At 44.8% G+C, this 20,037-nt stretch overlaps 1 protein-coding gene across 2 annotated transcripts; it reads right to left on the bottom strand.

The window, feature by feature from the left end:
* Positions 1–5,382: 5,382 nt before the first annotated feature.
* Positions 5,383–14,125, bottom strand: OTX2 (orthodenticle homeobox 2; the record flags this gene model as incomplete). 2 transcript variants are annotated; one of them, XM_083353377.1, is made up of 3 exons in its annotated part: positions 13,893–14,125; positions 12,425–12,597; positions 5,383–6,003 (listed from the first exon to the last, which is right to left on the bottom strand). In XM_083353377.1, the coding sequence occupies exons 1-3, from the start codon at positions 13,987–13,989 to the stop codon at positions 5,383–5,385; spliced, it is 891 nt and encodes a 296-aa protein (XP_083209503.1). In that variant the 5' UTR covers positions 13,990–14,125. The 2 variants fall into 2 exon arrangements, with proteins under 2 accessions (XP_083209503.1, XP_083209504.1); XM_083353378.1 differs by having other exon boundaries at positions 12,425–12,576.
* Positions 14,126–20,037: the final 5,912 nt, after the last annotated feature.

Raw genomic sequence — 20,037 nt, 5'->3', positions numbered from 1 at the left:
ACTCCCAGATCAGGCAGATACCTTCATCTTCACTGCACCACCCTCTTCCTCCATCAAGCAGAAGAAGTCTGCTTTCTCTCCTGTGTGCATTTTTTGGCTGCCCTTTCCAGAGTCATGGGGCTTTGTCTTACATGCTTATTCAGCAAAAAGACTAACCATGCTTAAGACTAAACAAGCATGTGTGAATGCAGCCTGTCAGTCTTTTCCTGACCTGGTAAAGTGGGTTCTGTGAGCATGTCCACAATATAATATGCTCGCAGGGCTACACATATGTCTGGTTAATATTGATCCATGACTGCTTCTGAGGTGATCAGGATTGGTCTTTGAGTGTTATCCCCAAGGCGAAATATATGCAGGATTCCTTCACCTTGTAAAAAAAAAATTGGCCAAGCACATTTACCTCCCATTCTTTCCAATGTGCCAGACCTCGTCTGCTCCTTTGCACATTCCCAACACAGCAATTCCACTCATTTTCTCATTGGTTGGCCAATGGAGGAAAATGATTTATTATTATTATTATTATTATTATTATTATTATTGTTGTTGTTGTTGTTGTTGTTGTTGTTGTTTTGTTGTTGTTAGTTGTTATTATTATTTGTTGTTGTTGTTATTATTATTATATCTATATCTCACCTCTATTACTTTTACAATTAAGGTGGCAAACATATCCAACCCCCCTTCCTCCTCCTATTTTCCCTACAACAGCCACGTGAGGTGGGTTTGGCTGAGAGAGTGACTGGCTCAGGGTCAAGCAATTGGCCTCTATGGCTCAGGCAGAACTTGAATTCACAGTCTCTTGCTTTGTAGCTTGGTATCTTAACCACTAAACCAAAATGGCTTGGCTAGGAGACGGGAGAAACAGATTCTAGTTCTCCATTACCTACGGAAGCCAGCTGGGTGCTTTGCCCCCCCCCTTCACTTTGTCTCTTAGCCCTAGAATTCCCCCTCCCCCCCCAAAAAATCTACCAACCCAGCTAGAATAGAGCCTCAATAAAGAGGCTTCCATCCACCCGTAGATTGATTTGGAGCCATTGGAGGGGGGGGGGAAGTCACAGCCTGGCAATTTAGAACTGAAAGCAATGGAAAGAGAAGGCACGTGATCTTGAAGGCAGGACTGTGCAAAAGTCAAGAGTCTAGTCCTCAGTCTTAAGCGTCCTCTGAAAATCTCTCTCTCTCTCTCTCTCTCTCTCTCTCTCTCTCTCTCTCTCTCTCTCTCTCTCTCTCTCTCTCTCTCTCTCTCTCTCTCTCTCTCTCTCTCGTTAGCAGTTGTAAACATCCGATCTACAGAGTTGACTCCAAGTAGGGAAGGAAACAAGCGAAGGCTTTTCCACAGCAAACTAACTTACCTCTCCTGTTTCTTTCCCCCAAACTTTTTGGAATTTCGATCTAGTTCTCTGTTCTATTAAAAGAAAAAAAAAGGGGGGGGGGGCTTAGGTTCGGTTTTGCTTCACACCCTTTCCCCCAAATAGACCACAAATAGATCAGGCCTCTCGCACTGATCCTTGGGCGAGACGAAATCTCCGGGACAGTGGAAGAGACTAGGATGTCCTTCAGATTCGATCAAAATAGATTTAATTGCGAGCCGAGTGACTTGTGCCAAATGTTAGCCGATAGGCAATTTCTAGATCCCCTTGGCGAGTTTGTTAAACCTTCCCTTCCCTTCCCTTCCCTTCCCTTCCCTTCCCTCCCCACCCTTTTTTTTTTTTGGATAGAGCCAAGACTCGAAAAATAAATTAAAAACGCAGACCTCCGGCGATGATGACGATTATTTTGCACTGAAGTTCTCACTTAAAATTACAACCCTTTAAAACACTTAGCGAACTCCATTGGAAACGTTCTTACATCTGCTCCCCGCGAGCGGCCGCGCACACAATACAGAGTTTTATTGTTGTAATCTAATTGTTTCGGAGGAAAGTAAAAAAATAAAAATAAAAAATAAAAATAAAAAGTTGCTCCTCTTTGATCTGCTTACCGCCGGCGGAGATTTTCTGCCTTTTGCTTCCCCTGAATTGAACCAATAACAGCAAACTGAAGCTTTTCTCTCAACCCAACTCAACCTTCAGCAAACCCCCCCCCCTTCCAGCAGCGCACGCACACACACACACACACACACACACCCGCAAAGGCTTACGTGTATTTGCGCTGGAGCGTCGAGGCTTTGTTTATTTGAAAAGGATAATCTGGCTCCGCGTTTACAGGGCACGCATCCACCGAAAGAAGCTAAGTTTCATTTCTTAAAGAAAAAAAGGAAGCCACCGGTCTTGAATTGCTACCCCGGTCCCGGGTAGGAAAAAAAAAAAGATTCCAGGAATATGGGCAAGCTAAAAGAAAGGGAAAAAAAAGTTTTGTAGATATATATTTTTTAAAAAAAAAACGAGAACGGAGAAGCGTAAAGAACGGAGCTGCGTTTGGAACAAAACTGGCTAGAAGTCAGTTAGTTCTATCGGATTCATTTCTAAATCGGCAATCTCGTTCGCAAAAACATCTCGAGATACAGACAACAGGCGTTTTATAAATCAGTGTTTAGGGACGGAAAGGGCACCAGACGCGACCCGTCTGCGCCAAAGCATTGAGAGAAACCGACCGTTCCTTTCAGTCAAACCTCAGCCAAAGCTTGGTTTAAATGGGACCAAATGAAAACCGAATCTGGGCCTTGGATTTCACCCCGTCCGTTGGATTGTGTTTTCCTTAATTGCTAGTTTATTTGCAGTTTTGTGGGTTGTTTTTTTTTTTTTTGGTTTTTTTTGGTGAGCTCAGAATGAACGACTGTAATCCCCGCCCACTCCGTTCGGCGACGTAACCCGGAATATTAATATTAAGAAATGGCTAACGGGCCGATCACTAAATAAACCACCCCTGAAGGAGAAATGGGGATCAGCGCCAAGGGTGGGGTGGCGGTAGAGGGAGGAGAAAAGGGAGAACTTAGAAACGGGTGGCTGATGGAAAAAAAAGAAGAAGAAAAAGTGGGAATTGGTTGAAATGCAGTTAATTCGAAGGGTACGTTTAATTGATGTGTGGCCGCACCTTAAATGCCCAGCCCGATTCTAAAAGGTTTAGCTTATTCTACTTCGACTGAAGGAAAGGAAAGGAGGCCCGGGTGTGTGTGTGTGTGGGAGGGGGGAAATTCAGGCACGCTATTTCTCTCCCCAAAAAGGTAACAATTTTCCTGGTGATTTCAGGGGGAGGCAGGGAGGAAAAAGGGAGGGGGCGCAGGGTGCTCTAAGTCCTTTTGTGTCCAGCTGTAGAAATCATAGCTTTCAAAAAAAAACTTTATCCCAACTCTTTTGTCCACCCATCATTTGTGCGTGACTGCATCTGCTGTTTCGCGTATATCCTATATCCCTTCTTCTCAGGGCGTTTATAGGAGCGGCTCAAACACCCCCTGAGCCTCCAAAGCATCTGCCCCCCCCCCTAGTTCTTTATCTCCTTTCCTCTGCTTTTCAATCTCTAAATTAATCAGGAAAAAGCCCGAAACGAAATAAAGACAGGGGGGAGGGAAAGTGGGGGACAGCCCACCACCATTTTCTATTCTAGCAAACAGTGGACGAAATTCAGGTTGTTTCCTAAATTAACCCCCCAAAGAGAGCAAAGATCTCGATTCTTTGTAGTTTGCAGAGACGGCAAATCTAAGCTGGTTTGGGAATGCCACAAAAGGTTAGATCAAACCCTGGAGACACCAAAATATAAAAAAAAATTAAAAAAATATCCCCCCCTTTGGTTCCAGAAACAAATTCTCAAAACCTTTCTCTTTATGGAAGTTGAAATGAGCTTTGAGGAGGGGAACTTTTGCAAGCACATGGTGAGACAAAAGACTATCACTTGTGCTAGAACCATTTAATAGAATTATACATATCTGCCAAATCCAGAAAAAAAGGTTTATGCATATATAGCTTTTTTTTTCTCCATTTCACATCTGCAAGCATAAAAACAACAAGTATTTTTTGCTGTTTGGAAATTCAAGGTCAGAGCAATTGACCAATGTCTTAAATATATATACTTCTTTCTCCTTACTGCTAGCTTTTCCAACAGTAGGCTACTGTAGTACAGGTGAATGTAAAAGTCCAAGCGTATTTTTATTTAGTGACTTTTTTTTTAGATCTCAGTGATGTTCATTCAGCCACAGCTTGCTGTTAAAAGTTGCTTTGTTTTTTCAGTGCAGTTTACCTCTGGTAAAAGGCAATTTTAGAGCAAGAGAAAGACAGAAAACCAGAGACAGGGAGGGAGAGGAAGAGAGATAGAAAAAGAAAGAAAGAAAGAAAGAAAGAAAGAAAGAAAGAAAGAAAGAAAGAAAGAAAGAAAGAAAGAAATAGAAAGATGGTCATATGTAACTCAGTTGCTCAAATTTCACTGTTAATTATAACCTCTGTAAAATCACAGCAGAACCGCCTGCTGGTGTGGGGTTTATAATTGCATACAATACAGGAGATCACAGTTTTAAAGTCTAGCACAGATTAAAAACCACAGATGTACCATTTATATAAGACGCACACTGATTGTCTCTTAAAAACTACATATTGACTCCTTATTGACATTATTCTTATTTTCCCCCCTCTTAAATAAAGTAGTGCAGCTAAGACAATCAGTCCCATGATCCACAGAGCTCTTAACTGAGTTCTTTGTTCGTGTTTTTTTTTTCCTATGGCCAACTTTGCCAAACGAGGCCGAAGCAATTGAAGAAGCTTGAAAGATGCATATGGATGTATTTGTCCCATAACATAAACATTTTAACCAAGGCTGGATGGAAAGGGAAGGAAAAGAAGGGTCATTCTTGCCATACAAAAAAGGTAACTAGTTAGTGCCAAGCAGGCAGGAAGGCAGGAAGAGAAAGAAAGAAAGAAAGAAAGAAAGAAAGAAAGAAAGAAAGAAAGAAAGAAAGAAAGAAAGACAGACAGACAGACAGAAAGAAAGAAGGAAAGAAGGAAAGAAAGAAAGAAAGAAAGAAAGAAAGAAAGAAAGAAAGAAAGAAAGAAAGAAAGAAAGAAAGAACACAATATACCCCCTACTCTGGGTCATAGAATAATCTTCCATCCTTATCCAGGCAAAGAAACCCAACAATTGGCTAAAATTATGAAACAATGAGAAACTAAGTGATGTGGTTCTGTTCTTGGTCTACAAAATATGTCCTTCCTTCTTGTCTTTCTTTCCAGAGCATCTGAGCAAGAGGTGAAATTGGGAGGTATGATCACGGCCACTGGATTTCTTGCCTTTGTTATTAATTTGTGTCCTGTTCACAATTCTTTTTAATTTAAATCAAAGATCTCAAAACTGGAAATGTCAGCCTACTATGGCTATTGTCTTGTCTGTTTCAACAACATCATTGTGGTCGCTCATCATCAGCATCATCACTATTATTGTTTATCACAAAGGGTTCCTAACAGGTCTTCACAAAACCTGAAACTTCCATGAAGATGTCTGGTCTTTGTAATCCAAGCAGTCAGCATTGAAGTTTAGCTTCCAGGAGGCTGTTTGATCCTTATAATCCAAACAATCAGTGGATGAGTTAAACCCCAAACTTGAAGCTCCGTAACCTTGAGTAGAGAGTGAAGCTGGAGACTGGTTGAGATGGCTGGCCACAGCATTGGTACCCATGGGGCTAAGGGTGGCCCCTGGTCCAGGGAGCTGGTGATGCATAGGGGTCAGGTAAGATCCACAGTCCATTCCTCCAAAATATGAGGTTGAGCCGGCATATCCTTGGCTATAGCCTGAAGCCTGAGTGTAGGTCATTGGGTAGGACCTCTGCATGCATGAAGAAGAAGTGGACAGGGGGTCTGAGAGAGGAGAGATGGATGCTGGGCTCCAGATAGACACTGGAGCGCTGCTGCTGGAAATGGCAGGGACCGAGGTACTGGCTGGAGGTGTGAATTGGCCGCTGGTTCCACTCTCTGAACTCACTTCTCTGGCTGGAGAACTCTTCTTCTTTGCAGGCCTCACTTTATTCTGGCCCCCGTTCTGCTGCTGTTGCTGCTGCTGGCGGCATTTTGCACGACGATTTTTGAACCACACCTGGAAAACCAACCAGGAAAGAGGAGAAAGAAAAGAGCAAAGGGTGTTAGCTATGTGGATCACAGCAAGGACAAATGTGATGAGAATGATTGTCACAAGGGAGATGACAGTCTCGAGGAGGATATGATGTTTTACTGAGGAATATCATATTTTCTTAGCCATTCCTCATTTAAGCAAAATTTCTCAAGAGTTTAAAAGTTGCTATGAAAATATTGCTAGTCCTCTTGATTTCCATTTGGGCTTCCCTCAACATCCCTTGCATGTTTTGCTGATACACTATGGAAAACCTTATCAGAATTTTTTTAATCCAGGTGGATTAACATGGTGGCAACTTTTATAATGCAGAAGCCCAGATCTATATCCAGCATCACAAAAAAAATAGGGCATTATCTGAGAGTCCTATCAGTGTTTAGGTTCAGGCCTACCCCTTGCTCCTTAAAAATGGCTTCAGAAAGCTGAAATAAATGACCAGGAACAAAATATTACAATTTAATTAATGGTAGCCAACAAAGATAACCCTGGATCTACTGCAGATGCATTGAATTGCCCATTGTTTGGCTTCATCCACTCTCCTTCTCCTGTTTATCTCTGCTTTGTCCCATCTACTACAATCCCAGATTGGAAAAATAGGTGGTTACATCTTATTTAGAAGATGGCTACACAAAGGACTGTTATTTTTATCTGCAACCATGAAGCAATAGTGTATGTGGAAAGCCACTGCAGAGTGTCAGCCGACCAGGGCTTTCATAATGAAGAACCAAGCAAACCTTTAATAAGAGTACTTTGAAGACAGGGAAAAAGTTCTTTCCAAGCCTCTGAGCCTGGCAGCTTAGGTACCCCAAGGACTTCCACTTAAGTCCTACTGAAGTCAAGCCCTTAATTAAAAAGAATAGAATATTAGAAAGGAGAGGTTATCAATTAAGAGGGCAATTGAATGGGAGGGAAACAGGCTTGTCCAATTAAATGAGCTGTATCCTTTCTTTCTTTCCACCCCTCTCTGAAGGGCAATTAAATAGTAGGAAGTTTCTTAGAACCGGTTGATAGATGTTAAAGGTCTTCATTTACTTCATCTCATGTAAGTAAATCACATTTATTTTTTTTATTTTAATTCCATTTATATCCCGCCCTTCTCCGAAGACTCAGGGCGGCTTACAAGCTTAGCAGTAGCCATCATTCTATGTATATGCCTGCTTATTAGGGCTTTCACACACACCCCAAGCGGCATTATTACAAAGTCAGCTTAATTGCCCCCAACAATCTGGGTCCTCATTTTACCTACCTCGGAAGGATGGAAGGCTGAGTCAACCTTGAGCCTGGTGGGATGCGAACCTGCACTGATTGCAGGCAGCTGGTGTTACTTAAGGAGGCATTAGCCCACTGCTCCACCAAGGCTCTTTTGAAAACAAATCTCATGATTTGTTTTCAAATTCAAATGATTTGTTTTCTGGTTGAAAAACCACATGATTTGTTTTTAAATCATGTGATTTCCAATCGGAACATCTCTGTTTTTCCCCTCTGCATCTAACTCCTAACTCCCTAACTCCAGTTGCCTTTTGAAAGAGCACCTTTGAGATCCCAAACTCTTTCATACCAACAAAGAGGCATAACTCTTCTGAGGACTATCCCTCGCTTCTCTGATGCTCTGCTTTCATTTATAATCAGAAGAGACTTCGATTTTCTACTAGCTGAGCTATGAAGAGATCAGTAATAGATACAGGCATGCCACTGAACAAATATTCCAGTTTGGCGATGGAGGGGCTCTCTTGCACAATAGATGCCTTTTAGATCATAGCTATTTTGGACTCTCCAATGCAAATAGGAGTCTGTGTACATTGTTATTAAGCAATGTTGATATCTATTTAAAAACACACAAGCCACATTGGCTCCAAAGTGGAGCACGACATGCAACTATCACAACATTCTCCCATCTCTCCTTAGATAACATATTTCTGTCTTTCTCTTTACCTTCATCCCCACTCAAACAATCAATGGCAGTTCTAGGAATTCCTTCCAATGGGGAGCCAGGCATCTTTTTAGATACCAAAAAGTAACTCCTATGGAGTGCTACCATTTTGGTGCCTGATTGGAGTAATCCTTGCAAGAAAAAGGCACATCAAGTGTGTGCTTTTCTTCTGGTCTGATCTCATATCTGTGACTTCTATCCAAATGATTGAAGATATGTCCCCTCCCCCTTTGCTGCAAGATAAAGCAATCTTTCCTAGGGTGTGATAAGGAATAGGAGAAAAAAGTAGAAGGAAGAAGGAAAAATTGAAAGTATTTCAAGAGGAGGAGATTGTATTTATTTACTAAACAAATGTATATAGCTGCCCAATTCACAGACAGTACTTATTAAAATATGAAATGCAGTTCCTCTCACCTACCATTTAAATTGCTCTTTAACTCTATTTTGTGAAAGGAACATTTTGAATGTGTCATTTTTCATAATTTTTATTACTTATGTTTTTCATTCTTTTGTTCCTGATATAGTCTGTAATATTAGCCACAGTGAAACATTATAAGTCATATTAATAAAAGAGAAAACTTGATAGGAAGTTGTGAAATAAATTACACAGCCAAGATATCAGTTAGAAAATATGGCCAAAAAAATGTTATGCAGTTCATGTAAAAGGGAAAATGATGGAACTAAAAGTCATGCAAGCCTGCGTTATATCAAACATGACAAATTTAAGTTCATAGCTTTGTGCACATTAGGAATGCCTAAACAGTAATTTTTAAGAAGTTCATTCTTATTGTATGATGCAAAACCTTGTGACTTGTGATTCCAGAAGGCCACATGAATGGTACAAGTATGTCTCCAACAAACAAGACTATCTGTAACTCAGGGTTGAACAGTGGAGTTCTTAGTACTCTCTGAGTCTGGTTGTTTGCTTGCAGATGTTCCAAACATTGCACTGATGGCGCTACCTACTTGGATAATGAAACATCTGCAAGCAAATAGCTCAGCTCAAATAGCACCAAGAACTCCACAAGTATCTTCTCTTAGGCTTGTTAGGAACCTGGGGTTTAAATATATCACCCTGTAAAGCAGGGGTCTTCAAGCTTGGCCCTTTTATGACTTGTGGACTTCAACTCTCAGAATTCCTCAGCCAGTGTGCCTGGCTGAGGAATTCTGGGAGTTGAAGTCCACAAGTCATAAAAGGGCCAAGCTTGAAGACCCCTGCTGTAAAGCATATTAAATCAGCTGAGAATCAAGGTTTGCCTCTCTCATCAGGTCTGTTCTATTTTTAAAAAAATGGCACTTGTGATGTCTCTGGAAAAGGAGTTAATTTCTTTTTTAAAGCAATTTTTTAAAAAACCAACCTAATTTATGTTTAAATATGTTTTTCTGTCTCAGAACAGACATATTTTATAGCAGTTTAATTATCAAACTCAAGCAATATGATAAGTGAAATTGAGTACAGGCGCTTTAAATGATCCTTTATGCCCCAGTCTAGAGAATATCTCAGTTCAGGGAATCTCCTGAAGAGAGTGAAAACCTATTAAACTAGTTTAACTCTACAAGTGTAAATGTGCCTTTCCTCTTCCTGTAGCTTACAGCATATTATGAATTCCCAGGTGTAATGTCAGCAAAAGTGTCCTGTGGCCATCCTTTTTTTTTTGGCAAACCTATTTTACCCCCCTCCTGAAAATATCTGGGCAGTTCCATTCATTTCACACTTGGTGGAAAGCAAGTATAGATGGAATCATTGCACAATGCTTTCAAGTTAAAGACCATTTTGAATGTCAAACCTTTTCTTGGTGGACCCTGCAGGAAACCTGCTTATAAACTGAAATATATAATGACTTGGTGTGTGCATGTGTGTGTATTCACACTCATACCCAAGCACAAAGCATGGAGTATGAGTAGTCAGAGTGCAATGCAGGTATTGCAAATTATCAGTATTACCAATATCCAGATTCCACTTGACTCTTATAACCTAACCAAATTCTCTTTTTAATGTTACATTGCATTATATCATTTCATTTTTCATTTTTCATTTTTATTAAATTTGTATACCGCCCTTCTCCATTTCACCCTGTAATTATGATTAGGATTAGAAAATATTGTATAGAGAAAGAATTTCCCTAGGTTTGCATTTTTCCAAGAACTGCTTTTAAATGACATCTGTCATAAATCAGTTTTGGGGTACAGTTTTGAAGTACAGCTCATATACTTTCTGGCCAGAGAGACAGCTGAATGTTGCTGTTAACAAGTACAAAAGCTGGTCTGGATGGATAAATTAAACATTAAAAGACTCCTGATTTATATAGGTACCATTTTATCTCATGGCATGATAATGACAATGATGATGCTAACAACAACAACAACCAAAACAATGTGGCTAGTCTACTGAAAAAGCAATAGGTTTTAAATTAAAGAAGCTGGCTGGTTTCTTAGCAAAATCAAAAGCAATATGGAAGCTAGGTAGAAGCTTGGTAAGAACATACAGAACATGGTTAATGCCGGTCCAGTCTCAGCCTCATTCATTTTCCAAACCTCTGGAGAAATCTTCACCATTATGCATAGCAGCCAAAACTGGTATGCAAAAGAAGGCACAGTTCCATATAGTTCAACCCATATCTCTCAATATAGGTTCACCACTTTCTCATATTTCCTCTTTTTTTTCCAGTGTGTACCTCTTAGAAGTACTTAAGGGTGTACATTTTTGTTGCTTGAAAGAGCACTATGTTAAATGATCATTGTCATCAGAGCTGGTGAAGTCTGATGAACAGCCCAGTGGATTGCACTCTGAAGATCTTTTTCCAAAAGTAGTCACTTGCATGCATCCTCACCCTTATCTTCTTTGTGTGTTTTTTTTTTAAGATTGAGTAAGAGTATCTGCAAAATCATCTTGGTTTCTGGCCACTTAATTGATGTGATAAATCATTAAAGAGGCCTGTGTATGAACTGCACACTAAAAGCACTCATTCATTTTCCACTAAATAAAAAGAGAGGAATGTGATTATCTTGCTACAGTCATATGAGATACAAGAAAAGTAATCAAACAGCAAACAGATGCTCGGAAAATCCTCTGCTTTTTTTTTTTGGCAAGTTAATATGACCAGTAGGTCTGCCTGTCAGGACTTTAAGCCTTGCTGAGAATCTTCTTCCATGCACCTCAGCCAAACTGAACTCAGTTATCAGCCCTCTTCATAAATCCTGTCTCAAGAAACCATGAAGATTTACTGGGTGGCCTGCAAGGAATTCATACCTTAGTAGTTACGGAAGCACAAGGCTGCCTGAATGCGGTTTGTTGAACAAGACTGTTGTCAGGCAATTGCACGGGACGATTGCATTGAACCTAATTCATCCCAGTCACTTTTGAGATCAGAATAAGCTGCACTGGAGGGAGAGGGGAAAAACCCAGTCCAAGATATTATCCAAGCAAAGTAGATTTGGGCTATTCCCTCACTAGAGAGTTATAGAGTCTTACAGTGCTACCCAGCCATCATTATTATGGCACATTATGGCTGGATGACAATACAAATCACTAAAGAGGAAATGCCCTTGCTCTATCGCAGTGTTTTTTTCAATCCTGGCAACTTTTAAGGTGTGGACCTCAATTCCCAGAATTTATGTTGACTGGGGAATTCTGGGAGATGAAGTCCACAGGTCTTAAAGTTTTCCATGTTGAAAAGCACAGTTCTACCAACATGCCAGGATGAAATACTGGTATTTTTGACATGGGTATAAATAGCATTCTTTCAAGGAAGGGTGCAAGGTCAAAAATTAGAGCTTTGCTGAATTAGATTGATGGTCTGCAATCTCAGTGTCTTTCTTTCCCCCCCCCTGATAATGGCAAAGTAGAAATTATTCCCACTCCCCAGGCAGACCATTAAACATCAGGTCTTGCCCCACTTCAACCTCTGGTTTTTGGAGATCCAAAACTTTGGAGCCTGGGGCCCATTTTAGCTTATCAGCCTCCACTACAATTTCATCTTTGTTTTAAAACCAGGGAGTATCTCTGGATGGCTGCAATCCATACCCGGAGGGGGCCTTTAGTTATGTATATTCAGCAGCAGCTCTTATGCTTCCCCTCAACCACCTAAAACTACTAAAGGTAATCCAAATGTGGCCGAGGTCGGGGTGGAAGAAATCTTTTCTAAAATATTAGGCTGCCTAGAAAGTTGCCTTTCTGTCCATTGGGATGGGAAGAAAGAGGTTGGAGTTTCAGATCCCATCTTTCCCCGGAGATCCTTTTTCCTGGGAGGAAAATGCTGAGTCAGAATGCTGAGGACACAATACTGAAGATTACTCTGCATCTCGTCTCTTTCTCCACTTCACACGGCCACCAGGGCCCTGCCCAGACCCCAACCGGTTGTATTGTTTTAACCCCCCCCCCGCCCCCCAGCTCTCTGGAGATCCAGCCTTTCCAGATAAAAAGACAAACCGGGAGGCGCGCACCAGCCCTTCCCTTACCTGCACTCGGGACTCCGGCAAGTTAATTTTGAGGGCCACCTCTTCTCGCATGAAGATATCCGGGTAGCGGGTTTTCGCAAAAAGGGCCTCCAGGACGTCCAGCTGCGCGCGGGTGAAGGTGGTGCGCTCCCTCCGCTGTTTCCGAGGGGTGGCTGGGAAAGAAAAAATGCCAGCTGAACGGTCAGGAGAAAGGCCCGGCTAAGTCCGGGAAAGACTTAAGTCGGCCGCTCTACAACGAGAGTGGGACTCGAACAGTCGGTCCACCTTAAGCTGTTTCGGAGCCTCTGACTTCCCTGAAAGCCCTGCCCCCTCTTTCCTTGGGAGCGAGCCCAAACAAGTCCGGTTTCACGGAGACTTGATTCCTAAAGAAGCCCCATCTCCAGGTCGGACCCGGGTAGGATCCGGCTGAGGGGTAGAGATCTCCGCTGAGCGATGGTGGCCGCCTTTCTGAGCTCAGAGAAGACCAAGCTCCCAGGGCCGCAGGCTAACCGGCTCCGGGCCCAGGTGCCCAAAGACAGGTCGCAATAGCCCGCGATCCTACAGTCTCTCTTCTAAAGGAGCCCCACCGAGCTGAATGCGACGAACTGGTTGTTTTAAATACCCTGCAAACCGCCCTGAGTCCTTCGGGAAAGGGCGGTATATAAATCTAATAAAAAAAAAACTCTCCTGGGAGAGCCTGAGGAGGGCGGGGTGAGGGTGAGGAGCGCAAGCCCGTCATCCTGAAAGAAGTGTGCCAGCGTAGCTTCAAGGGCGCCGGTAGGAGGGAAGTTAACTCCGGGTGGCAGCCTCAGAGCTACCGCATTGGACGGTACACCGACTGAGGAACCGATTCGGATACAGCGGGAGGCTTGCTGGTGGCGTCTGGGCGCAAGGAACGGCCGTAGCAGGATCTGGATCGACCGTGCAAATGGAGGCTCCAATAGAAGAGCGTATATGTAGCTCAAGGTTGATCTCTGCGGCCCTTGGTGCTCTCTGAGCTTGGTAGTTTGCTTGCAGACGTGCCATTACCCAAGTAGGTAAGATCACCAGTCCGGGTAAGATCATTAGTGTACTGATGGTCTTACCTAGTTAGGTAATGAAACGTTTTCAAGGGCTCCACAGATGGAGGTTCACTCGGAGAGGTAGCCTGATCGCCCTCCGCCCTATGAACCATCCTCTTGTCCTTCTCCAGACCTCAGAGAAAGGGGGGAAAAACCAACAACAACCCGACTTGCTCCAATCGTCGGGAGCAGCACTTTGCCTGGAAAGGCTGGCTTGCGCTCAGACAGAAAATTCGGGAAAACGACCTTCACGTGAAAGGAACTTTTTCCTGAAAACCGCGCACAGGAGAAATTTAAGGGGAGAGTTGGGATACTCCAGCTATCACCTGGTCTCCATTGCCCGCCCCCCCCCCGGGAAAGAGGCCCCAAATCCAACGAGTCCCTGCCCTTCGGAAGCCCACGGGCGGCCCGGGTGTCTCCTACCTTACCTGGATACCCGACGGAGGGATGGAGCAGGTCCATCCCGGAGGTGGTGAGGCTTAGGCCGTTGACTGCGTAAGGTGGTTGCTTAAGATAAGACATCATGCTAAAGTTGGGGTGAGGAGGAAAAATGGCCAAAATTCTGGGGCTGTTTGGAGTTGGAAGGAGATGCCTCCTGGATCTGCTTCTTTCCCCTTTCCTCTTTCTTCTCCAGATCTTTCGGGTAGAGAAGTTAACCTTGAAATCCGGAGCCTAATTTAGAAAACCAAAAGAAGAGGAAAAAGAGAGGGGAGAGGGAGAGAGCAGTTAGTGAAAAAAAAAAAGAGAAAAGTCTCGTCTACGGGGGTCTTCGAACTAGCGAAGCCTTGCTCGCCGCGGGGTGGCACCCGCTGAGCTGCAGGCCCTGCCAAAGCGCGGCCGACTAGATGGGCTCATCCCTCCCCCGGACTGCCCCGAGAAACTCCTTCCTCTCGCCCGCCCCACAAGTCACGGGGGCGACGTACAGTAGCAGCTCCCTTCGCTCGGAGCAGCCCACCCCCACCGAACACAAGCACGCACGCACGCACACACACACACACACACACGCAAGCACTCCAGCCTCCTCCGCTCCGGCTTCCTTTCCAGGGGGCATTTGCCAAGGTTTTCCTGGGTTTAGCAAGTAGTTAATTGCCTCCAACAAAACTTGATTGGGACCCATTTTACAGACACAAAGGACCCCTTGGCTAAATAAATAAGGCTGCTAACAAAACCTCCCCACCCCATTCGGTCATTTTCCTCGGCGACAAAGGAGCGTATCTGTTGTCCCCACCCCCCCACCCTGAGCTTTTTAATTATCCCCGATTTTGCAACTGCAAAAGAAGCTCTCCCCCCCCCAAGTTGAGAATTCAAATGCCCACTTTAAAGAAGATCTAAGCGAGGGGGTTTGGTGGGGGGCGCTCCGCTGATTCATCGTCCCTCTATCTTGGCATGCCTGAAGTTATTTCTTTCAGCTATTCCCCCCCTCCTAATTAGCACTTGCGCTAATTAGATTTAGAGGCAAAAAAAGACTCCCCAAATTTGAAGACTTTTACCAAGGGGGGGGAGAGGAGGAGAGAGAAGGCCGCAGCAAGCTAAACAAACAAGTAATTAACTTTTGCATGAAGTGGGGAATCCTTTCGCCCAAACTCTCTTCCAGCCACCGCCAGCATTTGCCTCGCTCTCTTTTGGCGGAGGATTGGAAGGGGAAGAACGGTTGCCTTAATAATTGAAGCCATTAAGATCTGTGCCTGGGTAAGAGCGAGGAAAGCAGGGGTTTTCCTTGGTTTGGGAGAGTCTTCCCCCCCCCCCGCACTTTCAGCTAATCTGGAGACCAATCCACAAAGATAAACTTCTGCACCAATTCGTGGTGTGCATTTCTTCATTTCAACACAAGATTTGGGTGTCAGCAAACTTCTAGAGAGTTCCCCCCTATCCTCATCACAGGGGGACGCTAATAGTTCCTGACAGATCAAACCTTCGCGCATCGAGGAGGAGGAAAACGGGGTGGGGGGGGAGGGAGGGGGTTAAGATTTCTGCGAGGATCTAATGAGCTTGAAGTTTTGGGAGGAGGAGGAGGAGGAGGCTGTGTCTTCTCCCTCTTTCTGCACCACCACCAAAGGCAACCAAGGGACGAAGAAAGCTAGCTTATTTCTAGCACTTAATTTTCTGTTTTCTCTCTTTCAAGAAACCAATAAAGTTAACGAAGCACACTTCAACCAAATCGTGGAAATGCAGCTCTCAACATCTCCGTAGGAATTCTAGCCCAGCATCCCGAGGCAATACCTGCTTGAGGAAGCCGGGTTTTACGACACAAAGTTTTTAGAGGGGGGAAAAAAAACCTGCACTTAACCAGGAATGTAGGAAAGCGGGGGACGGGTTGGAAGTTTAGAGCCGGCCTCAAATTCCCATTCCCCCCCCCCCGCTTTCCTCGTAGGGAATCCCTTTGCTCTCCCTCCTAAGGGAACATCGCGGCTCCGCGCCGGCTCTCCTTCTGTGGGAAAGGCGATCCAAATTAAAGGAAACCCAATCAACGCAGCTCACCGAGCTCAGAGGCTTCCTCCTCCGTGGAGCTTGCAAGCAAACTGGGGACCGGGCGGCGGAAGGCCGAAAGGCGTTTGCAACCCCTTCAGAGGATAGGCGCTGCTCGAAGTCAGCGGGCTTCTGAGCAAAGTTACTCACCGTTTTTAAGTCAAACGAATTTCAAGGCGAAAAGTCGTTTTCAGACCCGGAGGAGCGGGTCTGGTTTCCCGAGAAAGCGAGGCTTACACAGCCAACACGACTGACTCGCTGCAGCAGGCGATTACAGCTAAAGCCAGCCTTACCTTTCAGACATTCCCTAAACGCGATCTTATGCGTGTCGCCATCAGAGCAGAATAAACCTCTGAGATTCCCTGCTCAGATGGGCACTAACAAGGCAAACCCTGTACCCGGCTTATATTTCACGAGAGGAATTTCCCAGAAGTAGCGATTGCAAGGATCGCAGCCTGACGGTCTCCTTTCAAAGATCCTGGGATTTTTTTTAAAAAAAAACATCCCTAAAAGGAGAGCCCCGGTTTTCTGCGCTTCCAAAAAAGTCGCACTAAACTTTTCACTTTCACCAAGAGAAAATGGTTCAGCTGCCGATGAAAACTCCAGGAGCCCTTTGTGCCTTTGATAAGAAGTTTCAACCTCGGATGAGACTTTAAAATAAAACAACAGCAGCAAAACCCTGTTTATTAAAAGGCAGCTAATCCACCAAACAGTTTAGTTCCGAACAAGTTTCTGGATCAACAAAATGTGGGATATATCCTAAAAATTCCCAGATAGAGATTTCAATATGGGGATTCATACAAGCCTTCTATTCCTTAAGGAATTTCGGTTTACAGTAGACATTTTGCCCAAATCAATCTATCCCTGCAGGAAACTTTTTCATGATTTGTCTGATAAAATATACATATTTTCCAAAGAGAAAAAGAGAGAAGGATAGTACAAAGTGTATGGGCCCAGGGCCAGTAAAATTAAGTGTTTTAAAATCAGCAATAGGAAATTCAACTCAGACGTTCTTTCTCTGCTTCAGAATAAAAACAAGTGCAATTCTCCTCAGATATTCTTAAAAGTAAGCACGATTGTTCATAGGGTCGAACTGCAACGAAGGGACCCTTACTAAGAGATCACTCCTATATCTTTATGAAGATATTTGAAAGCTGAGTATTTGCACCAGGAAACCAGTCCCCTTGCGAACACCAATTCCTTTACGAATAGATGCGTTTGTCTGACAAATAATAACCGAAAGAAATACGCCTTCCTCCTTTTTAAAAGGACTATGCCGTTGAGAAAAAGGAATAGGAAAAAGTTACAGGTAACTTTTTTATCTTTGAAACACATCGATTTTTTGGGGGGGGGTTCACGCCATCTGCCTCCCCCCTCCAGTTCTATCTGGATCCATTCAAATTGATTCCAGACTTTTCGTTGACTGTTATCTCAAGCTGCTGAACGGAGACCACAAAACTTGTCAACCTGATGAAAGAAACGGCTTGGTAAACACCTGTAGCTCAAGAACCCAGCCTGCATCCTCGAAACAGCTGGTTCGTGTTTTCTGCCACACCTTGTAAGGAAACACCTTGTAAGGAAACAGCCAGGGAATATCTGGTTTAAAACGACCGGTTTCCCAAACTAAGCTTGTTTCGTTAGGGGCACAATCTTCTTTTTACTTAAACCAAGAAGAAGCCTCAATAAAGTTATTTTCCCGTAAGAGAGTGTAAGTGTCTACACCTTGGGCAAGGCGAACGTCTATACAGTAAGACTTACTTCTGAGTAAACATACGGGTAAGATCGTTTTAGAGAACTACTTTTACACCTATTCACGAGTAATCAGCAATGAACTCACTGGAACTATGTTACTCAACATAGGATGGGACTGCTCGCTCCTACGGATCACTCCCGCCATCCTTCTTTCTGCAAAAAAGGAAATGGGATCGCCAATTCGCCGTTTTAGATGCTACTTTTCTATCTCTGACTTTAAAAAAGCCATTCTTCTAACAGATTTATTTTTTTAAAACGCCTAGAATTTTATAAATATCACAAGAATTCCAAATTTTTTGGGGGGGGATTGTGATTTGTTATCCTCATCCTACAGTTTGCTTTGGAAAGCCCTTCCCTTAAATTCGGAGCACGATTCAGTCAACGGCTGGGGCATTTTAGCTCGATTCACACCTCACCCCACCCCCAACAGAAGGGGAGGTAGAAGAACAGCACGTGGCTGGCTCGAAATTCCAAAAGGTTTGGGCTGGATCGTGTTCCGGAACAAGCAAACTCTTTCTGAGGGGGAAAAAAAATTCCTCCGGGGACTGGGCCCCTGGCTCACCCATCCGGTCCACTCCACTTTCCCCCATCCCACACGACCAAGCCTGCTTGCCTTCGTGTTTTCGCGCCCCAGACAGCGATCCCCATCTCCATTTACTGGCCATCTATCCGCAGCGCGGGCTCCAAAGAGCCGGGAAGGCAGGTGCTGTGCCGAGCCCCCTTGGAAAGCTCCGAAGGGAGCGGGTAGTTCCCCTCCAGTTTCCTACCTGGTCCGAAGTCACGCCCTTTCAGCCTGGAGGGGAGAAGGCGACAGCTGCTCCCCCCCCCAAGAACTGGTCCTCCGCAATCTGTCGCTGCGAGCGCGCTCCCTTTCCCTCGCCAGACCCCCTCCTCCCCCACCCCGCGCGCGGACCCCCATCTACCAGTTGCTCTGTCCCCGCTCAATTATAATTACCCCGTCCAAGAATTAATTATAATAAATGTTTTCTTGATAAACTAACGAGATAATCCGGGTGGCACACGGCCCCTAATTACGGGACGGCTGCAACAGCACTCAGGATCATTTGGGTTGATTAATTTTCTGCCTGATGGCGATGAAAGGGGAAAAGAAAAAAAGAAGCCCAGCCCTTGCATCAACTGGCGGAGAGGTTCGGGGAGAGCGAGGCGGCCGGCGCTGGGCGCTTCCACGGGTTAACTGACGCCGGGGAGATGGCCAAGCCCTCCGTCTCCCTCCGTCCTGCCCCGAGATCCTCGGCGACAGCTGCCCAGCAAACCGCACAACCCCCCCCCCAAAGACCCTCGGCGCAGTGGGGCGCAGGCGACTCTCGAGCCGTTTCCCAAAGCGACGGCCAAGCCAACGCGCCTCCTTCGGCCTCCCGGCCTTCCTCCCCGGCCGTTTTTGGATGGGTGGCGGGCGGGGACAACTAGGACGGCGGACCAGGCCTTCCCCAGCGGGACGAGAGCTTCAGCAAATCTCTCGGGGTACAAAGCCTAATTCGCCTTTGGGCCAAAGAGAGTGGCTACGGCTTGGGCCGTGTCGAGCGCGATCCCGCCCCAACTCGCTAAGAAGTTTTCTAGGCAAGGTTGCGGTTTGGCTTCTCCTTGCCTCGTTTCCCCAAAGAAATCCTGCGGCTTCCTCAGCCCACCGACCCTTCTGCCCTGAAGCAGCCTCGTGGAATCGGCCACAGGCTCGACTCCCGAGCGTCCCACGAGAGTCGGGGGAGTTTGCTGGGGAACAAATGGATCGGGACGGAAGTTTTAGTCGCCTTTCCTCAAGCTGCGACCCCGCGCCCGGTTTGATTTGTGTCCCCTCGAGAAATAAAGCCGCAAGCCTTCCCGACGGGGAAAGCAGCCCTGTTTTTTTAACTTTTAAATTCACAGGATTAGCATCGGTCTGCTCAAAACCTTTAGGATCTTGGTTTGAAATACTAGCGGGCCAATGGCAGGGCCACGAAACAAGGTTACAGAAGGATTTGACCGCCATCCTAAGCTGAAATCCCGAAGAGCCTCGCTTTGCCACGGGTGTCAAGTAAATCAGCGCGATTTCCAAGTAAACACAGTTACAATTGCGGGGGGGGGGGGGGCAAAAATAGAATTCATTTCTAACGGGAGATGTTGTTAAGAAAAGGGGAGAACAACAACAAGGCAACAAGAAAGACTTGAGTTCTTGAGTTCCCTTGCAGCCCACGATATAGCTGAAGATTGTGACGCGACAACCGTTTAGGGCAACACCTTACCCTCTTTTTTTACGAATGTCGTTAAGACAAACTGCAATTTAGACCTGCATACAATTGCAGGTCTTTGAGGGAGGTGTAGATCTGCTACTACACCCTCAGGGTTCTGCCATTCAATACT

Source organism: Vipera ursinii, assembly GCF_947247035.1.
Source record: "Vipera ursinii genome assembly, chromosome: 1".
Lineage (NCBI taxonomy): Eukaryota > Metazoa > Chordata > Lepidosauria > Squamata > Viperidae > Vipera > Vipera ursinii.
The sequence above is the reverse complement of the archived record's forward strand: the minus strand, read 5'-3'. Positions and strand labels throughout refer to the sequence as shown.